The 16,065-nt window shown below is 47.5% G+C and overlaps 1 protein-coding gene across 1 annotated transcript in view; it reads right to left on the bottom strand.

Moving 5' to 3' along the window:
* The window catches only part of CECR2 (CECR2 histone acetyl-lysine reader), a 118,023-nt gene that overhangs the window by 34,910 nt on the left and 67,048 nt on the right, over positions 1-16,065 (bottom strand). Inside the window, exon 2 of the mRNA XM_069585953.1 lies at positions 6,275-6,369. Coding sequence (XP_069442054.1) covers positions 6,275-6,369 — 95 coding nt within the window. The remainder of the gene's footprint in view (positions 1-6,274; positions 6,370-16,065) is intronic.

The following is a 16,065-nucleotide window of genomic DNA, read 5'->3' as shown; positions in this document are numbered from 1 at the left end:
TATACAGAATGAATAAACAGCAAGGCCTGCTGTATAGCACAGGGAACTATATTCAACGGCCTGTGATAAACCACGGAAAAAACGGAAAAGAATGTGAAAAAAGATATATACGTAAGATTGAATCATTCACTTTGCTGTACAGTTGAAATTAGTGCAATACTATACTTAAATAAATTCTTTTTTTAAAAAAGGAACTTCCTTGGTGGTCCAGTGGTTAAGATTCTACCTTCCATTGCAGGGGGCCACAGGCGTGATCCCTGATCAGGGAACTAAGACCCCACATGCTGGCTAGTGTGGCCAAAAATTAAATTTAAAAAATAAATTTTTTTTTAAGAAATAAAACATCCAAATAGCCTTAATCTATTACAGAAACTGAATCAATAATACTCAAATAAAACCTTGCACAAAGAAAACTGCAAACCCAAAGGCTTTCAGTGGTGAACTGTTCAAAAGAAATTACACAGACTTTTTCAGAAACCAGAGAAGGGAAATGCTTCTCAACCCATCTGCCAAACCTGACAAAGATTTCTAAGCAAATAAAAGTACAGGCCAATATTCATCAACATCCTCAAAACAGTAGCCAATTGAATTCAGCAAGAGACAAAAGGGACAGCACTTCATCACACTTCATGGTGAAAGGCTGTGTACTTCCCCCAAGATCAGGAACAACACCAGCGTCGTGGCCAGCACAGTAAGACAAGAGAAGGAAGCTCCTGGGACAGAGGCTGAAGCAGGAGCAGACAACAGAAACTCCTCGGTTATCTGCAAGACCAATGAAGCCTCAGTAATAAGGTCAACATAAAAAGATCAACTGTATTTTACATATACTGGCAACAAGTAGCTGGAAAATAAAAAAGCTCAAGCACAAATGGAAAGATGCATAATATCTTTACACTGAAACCTTACAAAATTCCTGAAATTAAAGAAGATAAACAAATGGTGAGACACATATCATGGTCAAGGACTGGGGAATTCAACATTGGTCAAAGTGTCCATTTTCTGTAGCAGGCCTTTTTTGGGGGGTGGCAGGGCTGATAACTTAACTTTTAAATTTGTATGCTAAAAACCCAGAATAGTCAAAACACTTAAAAAGCAAAAATAAAATTTAAAAAAGGTGGAGAACATTCTCAATTTCAAGACAATCTGATACTTGAATAGACTGAACATGCATGAAATTCATAAGTAAAAAAACGTGGACACTGACCTTCTGCTTCACACCATAGACAAATACGAACTCAAAATGCACCATAATGTCAACTGCAAAAAGTTGAAACTATAAAACCAAGAGAAAACCTCAAAGAGAATCTATTGACATTAAAGGTATGTCCTGATTTGGAAATATTAATAACATACTAGAAAAAACTGACAGATTAGACTTCAACAGAATTAAAGCTTATCGTTCTTTAAAATACAGTGTCAAACAAATAGGTAAGCTACACATCAGGAAAAAACAGTCATAGCCTGTTATTTACCTCATCATCAGGGAAATGCAAATTGAAACCACAATGTTACCACATTACATGCAACAGAATCAGTAAAATGAAAACCTGGGTAAAATTAAAAATAACAAATGTTGGCAAAGATACGGAGCAACTAGAGTGGTCAAGAAAACAAGTCTGGCAGTTTCTTAACATCAAACATACTCTCCTATGGGACCCAGCAATTCCCAGGAAAATGAAGAGACATTCACAGAAACCTGTGCAGATGTTCACAGCTGCTTTATTCCTTACAGCCCCACTGGAGTCTGCACACAAGTCCACCAATTAGGAGACAGAACACCTGAGATATTTTTGCACTGGATACAACTGAGACTCCTCCCTCAAAGGAACAAAGTACTGACATGAACAGCAGCATCAGCGAGCACCATGCGCTCTGGGCTTCCTGAAAGACGCGGACACGCAGAGTGATCCCAACCAGAAGAAACTCTGCTGCTGCTGCTAAGTCACTTCAGTCGTGTCCGACTCTGTGTGACCCCATAGACGGCAGCCCACCAGGCTGCCCCATCCCTGGGATTCTCCAGGCAAGAACACTGGAGTGGGTTGCCATTTCCTTCTCCAATGCATGAAAGTGAAAAGGGAAAGTGAAGTCACTTAAGGCAAAACAACCTGCATCCATAGGAACCAGATCACTGTAGAGGATACAGTGGGTTTCTCTGGGAGGGTGGGGGTTAGATTTAGTGCACGGGGGAACTTTCGAAATGTCATATTATCTTGAACAGCGTGCTGACTGAGTTCAAGGAATTAGAAACAAGAACCTATTTTTCTAAAAACGGGCATGCAAACTATGACCCATGGACCAAATCTGGCCTGAGTGTCTATCTTTAGCCTGTAAGCTAAGAATGTAAAAATCGTTCTTTTTTAAAAGTTGGGAGAAAAAATAAATCAAAAGAATATTATTTCATGACATATGAAAATAATAGAAAATTCAAATTCCAGTGTACATAAAACTCTAAAAAAACACAGTCACAGGGACTTCCCTGGTGATCCAACAGCTGAGATTCATGCTCCCAATGCAAGGGGCCTGGGTTCAACCCCTGGTTAGGGAAGTAGATCCCATATGCCACAACTGAGACACAGCACAGCTTGCTAGTTAGCTACCTAGCTAGCTACTTAAATAAATGAGTAAATTAAAAACACCCACACCCAGTATCAGCCATGAAGCACTGCTCTCCCCACTACTAAAAGCTCCAGACTGCTCCAAGGATGTCATAAGTAATTTAATTTAATCTCACTCAATATTATTATTACTAAATAAATTTAGTAATGGGTATGCTTATCATTCCCATTTTACAGGTGAGGCAAGTAATAGAGAGATGATGGAACTTTCTTCTCTCTCTTTAGTTGCTAAGTTGTATCCGAATCCAGCAACCCCATGGACTGTAGTTTGCCAGGCTCCTCTGTCGATGGAAATCTCCAGGCAACAATACTGGAGTAGATTGCCGTTTCCTTCTCTGGGGGATCTTCCCAACCCAGGAATCAAACCCGGGTCTCCTGCACTGCAGGCAGATTCTTTACCAACTGAGCTATGAGGGAAGCCCTTTCTTGGCTCCACATAATAGCTAAGTCTTAGAAGCAGGAAACAAAAGCATTCATTTGTACAAAATCCTCTTTATTTAGGGTGGGATGAAATACTGAGAATACTGAGCACAAATTCACTCTAAATGCACGTGGATACCACTGGAGAGACAGAGTAACAATCACTTCGGGCAGTTCCTTTTAGTGGAAAAAGTAAAATTCGTTGCGATGCTTCCTTGTCTGAGTGATCACTGCACACAGGTGTATTCAGTTGCATCAATTCACCTAACTGCAGAGTAAGGAATGTGCCTTTTCTGTGTATTACTACATATCATCATCAACAAGCTTTTAGAAGGCTGAAGCCTGACTCCAGACTAGTTAATTCAACCTGGTCAACCAGATCTCAAACTCACTTCACCATTCAGAAATGTTTCTGTTTCAGTATACTTATCTCCTTTTTTCTAACACAAACACTTTATGTTTTCTGAAATGCTGTGACATATCACAGGTATGCTCTGACGAAGGCCAGAACCAACACTTGCCTCCCTGGACCAGCACAGAACAGCGGGACCAACGCTGCGCCACACCACCCCGCAGGACAGGGTGATGACGAGCACCGAGGGGATGAGGAGGCTGAAGGCTCCCCGCTCCTTCTCTCCTTCAGAGACTCACAGTTTCCTTCAGCAGCAGAAAAGTCACCAAAGCAGTGCTGCTCTCCATTACACCACCCCCTGAAATTTCAGGACATCTGACTAGGATCATTTGTTTGTTTGTTTAAATAAATTAACATCTGATTTCAAAAGAAACTGTTTAGGAGTAACCGACATAGTGCTGTCACAAGAAGCTAATGTTAAGAGGCTGGGCACCAGCACACAGCTGCAAGAGACAGAACCCATGAGGAGGCAGCTCTGCAAACTGTAAGCAAGTATTTCTTGTGCTTCATCATCGCCAACACACCTGTGAAGACAAGGCCTAAGTATGTAACAGGAAATTCCAGTACAGATTTCAAATGTGCACAATGAACTAGGAAAGGCGTGCACTGGACAGCTTGCCAGGCTGGAGGCACTGGGTCGTCACCTTCACGCCCTCACAGGACTTTGTGCTGTGCTCACCTCGCTCCTCAGGCCTCATCCACTCACTCACTCCTTCCTGGTCTCCTGTGCTCCATACCCTGGGGACCACACCTCCAAACTTGTCACCCAGCCTACAAGGCCTACTGGGCTCCCACTCCTGCTGTGCTGTGGGCACTGGACTCATTGCAGAGATGAGTGGGGAAAGACGGTGGCGGTAGGCTACGCAAGCCCCACACGTGCACAATGACAACCAGCCAAGGCGATATGAGCCCCCAGCTGGGGCTGGGCCCTGTCTTCCCTCCAGCTGAGAGGTGTCTTAGATGATTTCCAACAGAATGCGGTTTAATCGTGAAGTCTCATTTTATATGGTGGCAATGAATCAAAATTTAATAGGGCCAAGATTCTGCAGCTCAAATCAATCACATTTCTGAACCACATGGGACCTTCTGCAACCCCTAGGCGCTGCTCCAGGGCTTTAAGCCAGGCGCAACCCTCCCAGCTGCACTTCATGAGTGGCTCTGCTCCTCCTGCATTCACCCACTTACTGGGCTCTGCCTTGGGAAGCACCCACGTGAAGACTCAACTCCCTGGCCCTTCTCTCAAACACCTGCATGCTCTGCAGACGTCAGAGCACTTGCTGTGGCCAGAGCACACACTCTGTGGTGGGACCCAGGACTGAGGGTCCTGAGGGCGTCTGTCCTACAGCACCCCGACCAGAGCGAGGTGAGGCGAATGGGGCCCTTGGACACTGATGAGTCATAGGTGAAATGAAACAACCTCTGGAGTGAGCAGCCTGGAAATGCATTGTTTTGAATCCTTTTCTGGGGGGCCATGCAGCATGTGGATCTTAGCTCCCTGACCAGGGATTGAACCTATGCTCACTGCAGTGGAAGTATGGAGTCTCAACCACTGGACCGCCAAGATTATTTCTTTAATCTTAAACGGGCCTTTCTTTTGACTGAGTGACAATACTTCCAGAAATTTCAAATAAGAGCATAATTCACTAGGCATACAAGCCTTTATGTCCAAGGTTATGTGAAATATGTCTGTAACAGTTAAGAGTTAAGGCACAAATGTTCATCTACTAAACTGGGGTATCTGACAATCCCATTTAGAGAAACATCAGCTGTGATAACTAAATGTAAGATACAAAAAAGTGAAATCACATGCACAGTATGACTACAACAGTGCTTAAAAAACCCCCCCAACTCCCAAGCCACAGCTCAAAAAGCAAACCTTTCCTCACCGTGTCTGAGTGATAAGGTGTACGGTTCCTCCTGCTCTTTGTTCAGCATGACAGCCTGGGTGCCCCTGGGGACGGACAGCACGGGCCAGAGCACCCAGGAGAGCACCCCCACCGCATCAGGGCGGCTGAGGACCATGACGGGCGCAGGAGCAGCTCACCACCCTCGCTCGCGTTGTACCCACAAGTTGACTCCCAGCCCTGACAGGCCCCTAAGAGTGAGCTTACTACAACAGAAATATTCCACATACCGCCTTTTGTTAACTGTCTGATAACTACAAACCATACACCCCAAACTTCTGTTTGGATTGCGGGACCAGGACTGGGAACCCCATCCAGTCTCTGCTTCCCAGAAGCATCCTGCAGTTCAATGCCATGTGGGAACGGGATAAAGAGAAAGGCTACTGAGTCCCTGGAAACAAGCGCTGAGGCCTGAGCAGGAAGAGCCTGTACTTGCTGACAGAGATGAAATCCAGCTCCACGTTTCTACGTGTCTCACGTGTAAGGGAGCGGGTGTACTTGGCGGCTACAGTGTGAGAGGTCCAGAAGCTCCATCTCAGAATGATGCTACTGTTCACAGGAACAAGAGACACAGACCCAAGGGGCAGAACTGCAGTAAGAATCTAATTTTGTTAGGCATCAATTTACCAATATTGGAAACAAAGATGAGAAAATAAGGCCTACACTGAGAGGCAAACACTCCATGTGACTGTGGTAGCCGGGGAACCGAAGGGTAAGGGCTCTAGATTTGCGAGAGTGGGAAAAAAGACAGTAAAATGAAAATTCAGCTGCAGAAGCAGCGAAAGGCAGGGCCCGGAGCCCCATGTGAATACACTGTACTCTCGGCCGATGATCTGCTCAGGGTTGCTCCAGGAGATACGAAACATCACTAGGACTGGTTAATTCCTTCCGCTGCCAGAAGAGAGAGGACTGGGGTTACTCACGTGATGTCCCTTCGCTGATAGCAGCCCTGGAGCAGGCGGGCGATCAGGTCGCTGATGAACTCCACGTCATCTCTGTGGAGAGCTGCTTCTAACTCCTGAGGAGGGGGAGACAGGGACGAGAGCTCAGACTCAGAGGCAGATCCCCAACCCCTGCCGGCGGCCCTCCCCCCTCACCACCACTGTCCATTCTGGCCTGGTGCAGCTCTTTGATTTTCCAGGCGTTCACTCCCCTACTGCTCTTACCAACCTCCATCTCTCTCATCTGCACAGGCAGACACCTCTTTTTGTAAGTCAGTACCATTGCTTCTCAGCCTTTTGGCTAAGATCAGGTGTATAACTCAATGCCAGCACAGTCACAAAAGAGCTTAACTCATGTAAACAGGCTAAACAATGCTTTCTATTTTAATGCAGGAGTGTAATGGAGCAGATATGTAATTGATCAGAAAGTATTCATTTACTGAAGAGTTTCAACAAGTAAGGCAACTGCAACAGCTCTCCAGAATCATGCCACTTGGAACGTTTCTGTGTGCACACAGCCTGTCGGACCTAATAGCAGTGAGGCACTGCCCGAGCAGGGGTCGGGGGGCGAATTCCAGGGGACGGGCACATGGGACTTAGGCAGAGACGGCACACATACTCTAAACGAGGGTTCACTGAGGAGGTACAGGGACAGAGGTGACAGCTGGGATTCGGGGGACCCTATTCCTTCCCTTCTCAAGCTCCCACAGTGAACAGTCACCACTCCCAGGACACAGGCCCATGTCCAGCCGGAGGCCATCCACCTGCTGGGCAAGCCGACTCCCCAGGATCCACTCTGCTGGTGGTGTGGCCGGCTCATAACCAGACTCTGAGGGTCTTGTAAGTGGGCCCAAAAGCGCCAAGGGCACCAGCTTCTGACCTCCACACTGAGGAGCAGGCAGTGTACACAAGAGGAGGTCCACGTCTACTAGAAATACAGGGAAGGTTTTTTGCGCGACATTTTAATCCTTCTGTGTATTATTCTATGTTCAAAAGTTCCCAAGTCTGTAAACACCCCGAAAGCATCATACAACACAAGCATTACCAAGCACACTAACTGACAGAAACAAACAGCCGAGCCACCCTGAGAAGGAAGGGGCCCTGGACACCTTGAAGGCCAGGGCCTCAGTGTGGGAGCACAGGGCCAGCCCGAGGGCGGGCGTGGCCGGGATGCGCACACCTGCCAAAGGGGTGCCTACTCTTCTGGGAAGACACCAGGGATGGGCCTGAAATATCTGCCATGTGAGCTCCGAGAGGGACTTCTGACGCTTATGAATGTAAGTCCCACCCTGCCTCACATGTCACCCACAGGATACTGAAACGCACCAAACACAACGTTCCTTTGTAGACATAGCTCGACTATACTGTGCCTCAAACTCAGAAGCACCTAGAAAACAGACCAAATCAGACACGGTGACTCGGGAGAGGCACTTTCCCCGGGGCCCTGCAGGACCCAGCCCGCAGAGTCACTCACTGCTCCATCAGAGGCGGCGGCGCTGCCCCTGGACCCATCTGTCCTCCCCGCGGCGGCCACAGGTGACCAGGGCTCCCTGCACGGCCTCCGCTCTCACGGCCCTGCGCCCAGTGTCACAGAGAGACAGCAGAGGCAGGACAGCAATTTTAATCCCGCTGAACAAAAAGAGGACTGGCTTATCAGTTAAAATTTTTTCACTTCAATGGATACAGAGTTTGAGATTTGCAAGATCAAGACGTTCTGGAACAGATTCATAACAACATGAATAGACTTAACACTACCAGACTGTGCCCTGACACTTAACACCACTGGGCTGTGTGCACTTACACACACACAGCGCTGGACCATGCCTTGACACTTAACACTACTGGGCTGTGTGCCACACACAGCGCTGGACCGTGCCCTGACACTTAACATTCCTAGACTGTGCACACCGACAGAACACTACCAGACTGTGTCCTCACACCCCACACTACAGACTGTGTACTTATCACAGCTACCAAAGTAGAGCTTATGTGTCTTTGACCACAATTTGCGGGGTGGTCCCACAGCCCCAGCTCAGGGGAACCAGCCCCTGAGAAAAGACCTCCAAGGAAGCCCTTGGCACCCAGGCCTGGAGGCCGCGTGCATAGCACGCGGGGAAGAGAGGCTCCCTTGGGGAAGAAGAGTTCCCAGAACTTGCCACATTACAAGTATCCCCAGGCAGAAGCTATGGTGATTTAAATGAGGTGATACTTACAAAAGCCAGACCAGCCCCATGCACAGTGAATGCTCCATAACATGTGAGCACTGCAGTTAATTCATTCTCAAGTGACAGCATGTAGAAAAACAGACTGAAGAAACAGAGAGTGCTCTTTTCAAAAATCAGATTTCTGAACAACAGAAGTTCAAACTTTAATACATGGCCTGTATGCATGATGCTTTTGAACTGTGGTGTTGGAGAAGATTCTTCCTGCTGCTGCTAAGTCGCTTCAGTCGTCTCCGACTGTGCAACCCCATAGACGACAGCCTACCAGGCTCCTCCATCCGAGGCAAGAACACTGGAGTGGGTTGCTATTTTCTTTCTCCAATGGAAGAAAGTGAAAAGTGAAAAGTGAAGTCGCTCAGTCATGTCTGACTCTTCGTGATCCCATGGACTGCAGACTACCAGGTTCTTCCGTCCATGGGATTTACCAGGCAAGAGTACTGGAGTGGGTTGCCATTGCCTTCTCCGAGAAGACTCTTGAGAGTCCCTTGAATTGCAAAGGGATCCATCCAACCAGCCCATCCTAAATGAAATCAGTCCTAAATATACACTGGAAGGATTGATGCTGAAACTCCAATACTTTGGCCACTTGATGCAAAGAAATGACTCATTGGAGAAGACTCTGATGCTGAAAGATTGAAGGCAGGAGGAGAAGGGGACCTCAGAGGATGAGCTGGTTGGATGGCATCACCAACTCGATGGACATGAGTGTGAGCAAGTTCCAGGAGTTGGTGATGGACAGAGAAGCCTGGCAGGCTGCAGTCCATGGGGTCACAAAGAGTCAGACTAGACTGAGCGACTGAACTGAACTGATGCATGAGACAATCAAACTACCTCCAAATCCAAGTTATTCACAGCTTCACTACTTCCACCTTCAGCCCAGAGCCCAGACTAAGGCAACCAGGGTTTTTAAACACTCTTCCAAAGCCCCGCCCCACCACTCCTCCTCACTCCACACCCCTTTCTGTATTCTCTTTTCACTGTGGGCACTGAGCTGTGAGCACAGAAATCTGAACTCTGCCAAGATGCTCTGGGACAGGGGAGGGGGGAACAACCAGCAAATCACCGAGAAGGGACCAAGCAGGGCTCCTGAGCCTCACGCTCGCCCTCCTTGCAGCTGGCGTCACAGCTCATTAGGGATGAGCCTGTTCAGCCCTGGGACCTGGCGGTAGCTGCTGAGAAAAGGACCCCAGGATGAGCCTGGGAGGAGTTGGCTGGGGGGGGGGGGGGGGGGGGGGGAGGTAGGGGCCTTGAGCCTGTGTCGTGGAAACTTATCCCCAAACAGGGAGAACATTCTGGAGAAGCAGCCCAGGAACATCACTAACTCCTCCACGCCAGCACCGCTCAGCAACTGCTCTGCTCTCAAAGCTCAGTGCAGGGCCTCCTAGCAGTGGACCCAATCCCGAGATCCCGAATCTTCTTTATCTTTTGTTAAACAAGGTAGTAAAGACAGAACAACTTTCTTTCCCTCAACTCCAAGGAAGAAGGGAGATGACGTACATGCACACTCCAGGCACAAAGACCCCACTAAGTTTCCCCAAGGAGGGAACGGCCTGAGGAAACAGCTACCTGGGCCTCACTTGATCTAAAAGGCACAGATCTTTCTCACCTGCACAAGGACCAGCTGCAAGCAGTGGGGATCACAGTCAAAGGGGCTTCCACGCATGCCCAGGAGTGGGCTCACACAAAGGAGGTGCAAGGCAGGCCCTCCGAGGGCCATCCCAGCCGCTCTCAGGGAGGCTGCCTGGCGAGCAGGCCCAGGCTTCAGTAAGCACCCCTGGCACTTTGGCAGCTGATGCTTCTAACCTGGTGTATAAATTACCTTCATCCCAAAGGCTGCTCAAGACAGTTCACACCGTATTGGCAGCTCTGCGCTGCAGACATGACAGCCATCACCTGTCATGACGTAGGGAGCAACTTTCTAGAAAGGAAACCACACAGCTCCCCTCAGGCTGAAAAAAACTGCTCAAAGCAATGAATGTATACACCTACATGAATATGCTTGTCTGAAAAGGTATAAATTACCAAAACTGGCTCCAGATATTTAAAAAGGGGTCTGAAGTTACACACATCTTCTCCCACAGGCAAGCTCCAGAATACAGAAGTAACTGCTGAGCACTGAGGAGATGGGAGCGTCTCAGCAGCCCAAGAGGCTGGTGCTGACGAGCCTCAGACCAGGGTCGGAATCTGGACTTCACATGGAGACTGTGCCCTTGGAACCCAAGGCATGTGGCTCATGGCGCAGCTTCCTAGAGAGCCGGGTTTCCTCTGATGGTTTTGTTTTCATAACTGTAACTTGTGGTCATTTGGAAAGGTATACTATTCTTAACTTAAACATGTGAATGAATTTCAGAAATAAAACTGGAGATGTGGTCAGACAACTTATGTCGAAGCTACTTCAGCCAGAAGCCCTAGACCCCTGGGGTTAAGCAGCCCCACTCCTTGCTCACCACTGGACTGGCCAGAAATTAATTTAGGTGTAACCAGCGAAATCAGGGAGAGAAGCAAAAATCAAAACTGGAAGTTAATCTGAGCGTGCTGTGCAGGCCAGGCCAACACAGGGCCAGGGTGAGACCGTCCCAGGCCCAGCCCAGGGAAGACACCAAGGACGACAGTGAGTCAGGGCAAAGGAGGTGAAAGCGGAGCTGCAGGAGCAAAGTTCATGAGATGCTGCCAACTGTATGTGGAAGGCAGCAGAGAAGAGGACACCTCGGGGAACAACTTTTAATACTGCCCCCCAGCCCCCCAACAAGACAATGGATCTCTAACTGATGAGACACTGAGTGGGGGTGGGGCGGGGACAGACACCAAAGCGGAAACACCCTGGTTGTTCGTGTGTGGCCACGCCCTGGTCTCCTGGGGGCAACGGCACAGAAAACGGGGTGCGTGACGCGGATGTGCGGGCCCTCTCATCTGCCAGTCAGCCCGGCCTCCGTGGCCTCGTGACGGGGGCTCACGAGGGAAACGGCCCCTGCACCTAAAGACACGCTCTGTGCCTGGCTCCGCAGCTCGTGCCCAGGCTGCCAACAGGCTGGGAGACACCCTCTCGGGGAGCATCGCAACTGGGAGGGGTCCCCATTCCCGGTAGAGATGGCAGCGATTGAGAATGAGCTTGCTCAGCAGAGGAAGGGCCAGGACATGACTACAGAAGACCATAGACAGGAGCCCTGGAGCAACCAGGCTGAAGGATGAATGTGACTGGAGGTTTCCAGAAATGCCTGCCATCAATCTACAAGGAGAAATCAGCAAAGACAGGACAAACTAGCAATGACCAGGGTGTGGTTATAACTGAGAGAACAGTTCTGAACTCACTGGGAAAAGAAAAAGAACGCACTAACCCATCTGGAAAATTATTCAAGAAATGGGAATACCAGATCTGACCTGCCTCCTGAGAAATCTGTATGCAGGTAAGGAAGTAACAGTTAGAACTGGACATGGAACAAGAGACTGGTTCCAAATTCAGAAAGGAGTACATTAAGGCTGTATACTGTCATCCTGCTTATTTAACTTATATCAGAGCATATCAGGCAAAATGCTGAGCTGGATGAAGCACAAGCTGGAATCAAGATTGCCAGGAGAAATATCAATAACTTCAGATAGGCAGATGACGCCACACTTATGCCAGAAAGCAAAGAAGAACTGAAGAGCCTCTTGATGAAAGTGAAAGAGGAGAGTCACAAAGCTGGCTTAAAACTCAACATTCAGAAATCAAAGATCATGACATCCGGTCCCATCACTTCATGGCAAACAGATGGGGAAACAATGGAAACAGTGACACTGAGACTTTAATTTCTTTGGCTCCAAAATCACTGCAGATGGTGACCACAGCCATGAAATTAGAAGACGCTCCTTGGAAGAAAAGCTGTGACCAACCTAGACAGCATATTAAAAAGCAGAGACATTGCTTTGCCGACAAAGGTCTGTCTAGTCAAAGCTGTGGTTTTTCCAGTGGTCATGTATGGATGTGAGAGTTGGACTATAAAAGCCGAGCACCGAAGAATTGATGCTTTTGAACTGTGGTGTTGGAGAAGACTCGAGAGTCTCTTGGACTGCAAGGGAGATCCAACCAGTCCATCCCAAAGGAAATCAGTCCTGAATATTCATTGAAAGGACTGATGCTGAAGCAGAAACTCCAATACTTTGGCCACCTGATCCAAAGAACTAACTCTTTGGAGAAGACCCTGATGCTGGGAAAGATTGAAGGCGGGATGAGAAGGGGACAACAGAGGATGAGATGGTTGAATGGCATCACCAACGCGACAGACATGAGTTTGAGTAAGCTCCAGAAGTTGGTGATGGACAGGGAAGCCTGGCAGTCCGTGGGGTTGCAAAGAGTCAGACACAACTGAGTGACTGAACGGAACCCGTCCTCATGCTATCTAAAGGAGTCCCCAGGTGCTGACCCAGGCCAGTCCCTGGTGGGGCAGGGCTCTTCACCAGGCTGGGGAGAAACAAGCCCTCTTCTGATTCTCAGCTCCCTGATGAGGACGTGGGTCTGGGTGTCAGGAAGGTGGTGTGTTGAATGACAGATGTCCATTTCAAATAAATAACAATGTCCTACTCCACAGCACAAGGAGCTACATTCAGTGTTCTATGATAAACCACAGTAGAAAAGAACACGAAAAAGAACGCATATGTATGTTTAAGTGAGCCACTTGGCTACAGGGCAGTCATTAACACAACACTATCAACGAAAAAGCAAGAGAGTTCCAGAAAAACATCTATTTCTGCTTTATTGACTATGCCAAAGCCTTTGACTATATGGCTAACAATAAACTGTAGAAAATTCTGAAAGCGATGGGAATACCAGACCACCTGACCTGCCTCTTGAGAAACCTATATGCAGGTCAGGAAGCAACAGTTAGAACTGGACAGGGAACAACAGACTGGTTCCAAATAGGAAAAGGAGTACGTTAAGTCTGCAAATTGTCACCCTGTTTATTTAACTTATATGCAGAGTACATCAGGAGAAATGCTGGGCTGGAAGAGGGACAAGCTGGAATCAAGATTGCTGGGAGAAATATCAATAACCTCAGATATGCAGATGACACCACCCTTATGGAAGAAAGTGAAGAGGAACTAAAAAGCTTCTTGATGAAAATGAAAGAGGAGAGTGAAAAGTTGGCTTAAAGCTCAATATTCAGAAAACTAAGATCATGGCATCTGGTCCCATCACTTCATGGGAAATAGATGGGGAAACAATGGCTGACTTCATTTTTGAGGGCTCCAAAATCACTGCAGATGGAGACTGCAGCCATGAAATTAAAAGACGCTTACTCCTTGGAAGAAAAGTTATGACCAACCTAGATAGCATATTCAAAAGCAGAGACATTACTTTGCCAACAAAGGTCCGTCTAGTCAAGGCTATGGTTTTTCCAGTAGTCATGTATGGATGTGAGAGCTGGACTGTGAAGGAAGCTGAGCGCCGAAGAATTGATGCTTTTGAACTCTGGTGTTGGAGAAGACTCTTGAGAGTCCCTTGGACTGCAAGGAGGTCCAACCAGTCCATTCTAAAGGAGATCAGTCCTGGGTGTTCTTTGGAAGGAATGATGCTGAAGCTGAAACTCCAACACTTTGGCCATCTCATGCGAAGCATTGCCTCATTGGAAATGACCCTGATGCTGGGAAGGATTGAGGGGCAGGAGGACAAGGGGATGACAGAGGATGAGATGGCTGGATGGCATCACCGACTCGATGGGCATGAGTCTGGGTGAACTCCGGGAGTTGGTGATGGACAGGGAGGCCTGGCGTGCTGCAATTCATGGGGTCGCGAAGAGTCGGACACGACTGAGCGACTGAACTGAACTGATAATTCATCTAGACTTCAATTAAAAATAAATTTAAAACAATAAACAAATGGCCATTCTGAGACCCTGGGGCCACTGGCCCTGTCAGGGTTTGCATCTGCACACTGAGCGCCCGGCTGGTCGCCTGAAAGCACTCGAGGCAGAGCCAGCGCCAGGCCCCGCAGCACCTTCCGTGCAGGGACACCTGAGAAGCGTGTCGGGTGTGGCTCTGCTGGGCTAAGAAAGGCTCCTCAGCAAAATTCTCACAAAACAGTCATGAGGCTTTCCTGGTAGCTCAGTGGTATAAAGAATCTGCCGCCAATGCAGGAGACAAGGGTTCGATCCCTGGTCCAGGAGGACCCCACATCCCTCAGAACAACTAAGCCCGTGCACCGTAACTACTGAGCCCTGCTGCACAACCAGAGCAGCACGTGCAACGAGAAGCCCAAGCAGCCAGCCAGGGCAGCTGCTGCTCCCCGTGCCTGGAGCGAGCCCGCACACAGTAGCGAAGACCCAGTGCAGTCATAAATAAGTTATTTTCTAAAAAACAAGTTATGTAGAACATTAATACTGATCAAGTTCCTTCTATTACAGGACACTCACACAACTGTTTTATTTTGGGGTAAGAAATTAAGGAAGAGACAACAGCTTGAGACAACCTCAATCAATGCTAGTTCTGGCTGCCTGCAAAGACCACCGATTGAATCATTTTACAAGGAGGTTCCCTGGGTTGATAACAAGTGTTGAAAGTCACGTTAAATAGAAACATACAAGGGCTTATGTTGTAATGACCATGACTATGCACCCATGGAGCAACTAAAGGCCAAACTATCTTAGGACTAAGCGAAAAGGGACTTGGAACAAAATTTTCAGAAATTAGTATTAAAATTCAAAAAGATAGAAGTGAGGTTGAAGTATTCTAGACATCTGCCCTTGAGATCTTCAAAAGTGGTTCTAGTGATGAAGAAATTTATGGGAATAAGGATGGGGGAAAAGCAATTATTTCTAAACTTAAAAATCCAAATGTTATCTGTTGTGTGGCAGAAACCAACACAACATTGTAAAGCAATTATCCTCCAATTAATTTTTTTTTAATTCAAAGGTTTATGTAAAATCCCCAAAGTAAAATTTCCAAACAGAAATTTGACTATTTTATCTCTGTTTTGAGAAGTTTAAATACACTATGACACATCAACAGTCCCAAGTTTGCCTGAATCACCACGTTGCGAAGATGGCATGTAGCGTAAATTTAAGCACCTGTGCAAAGTCTTCATGTTAACGCTACTACAGAAGGAACTAGGTCAGAGATCTTAATTCCCACTCTTTCCACTTCACCAAAAAGGCAGAGACCATTTACGCCGGAAAGGGGAAACAGTATGGAGAATGATACTGAACAATGACCCCATTTCTTCTGAAACATGGCTTATTCAACATCCAAACAGACCAGAGTCACTGCCCACCCTCTACACCACCAGATCCCCTCCCAACCAGTTACTAACGCAAATCCTCCAGGTCACTTCAGATGCAGCCTTTTCTTCTCCAGGTCTCTCCTCCTCGTTTTCCCTCCTGTGTCCCCTCATCCTCCACATAAAAACTGGACTCTTTATCAAACTGATTAGAAAAACAAGCCAATATTTTCCAGTCAAAATTTACCATTGTCGGCAGTGGGAAATGTAAACTTCACAGGAGGAGGCAGTTGGAAGGTTTTAACAAGAAAAATATGCCTGAGGTTCTTAACAATTAGGTAGGTGACTCTGGGCTTGATTCA

Source organism: Ovis canadensis, chromosome 3, assembly GCF_042477335.2.
Source record: "Ovis canadensis isolate MfBH-ARS-UI-01 breed Bighorn chromosome 3, ARS-UI_OviCan_v2, whole genome shotgun sequence".
Lineage (NCBI taxonomy): Eukaryota > Metazoa > Chordata > Mammalia > Artiodactyla > Bovidae > Ovis > Ovis canadensis.
Note: the sequence above shows the minus strand (reverse complement) of the source record. Positions and strands in the feature narration are given on the sequence as shown.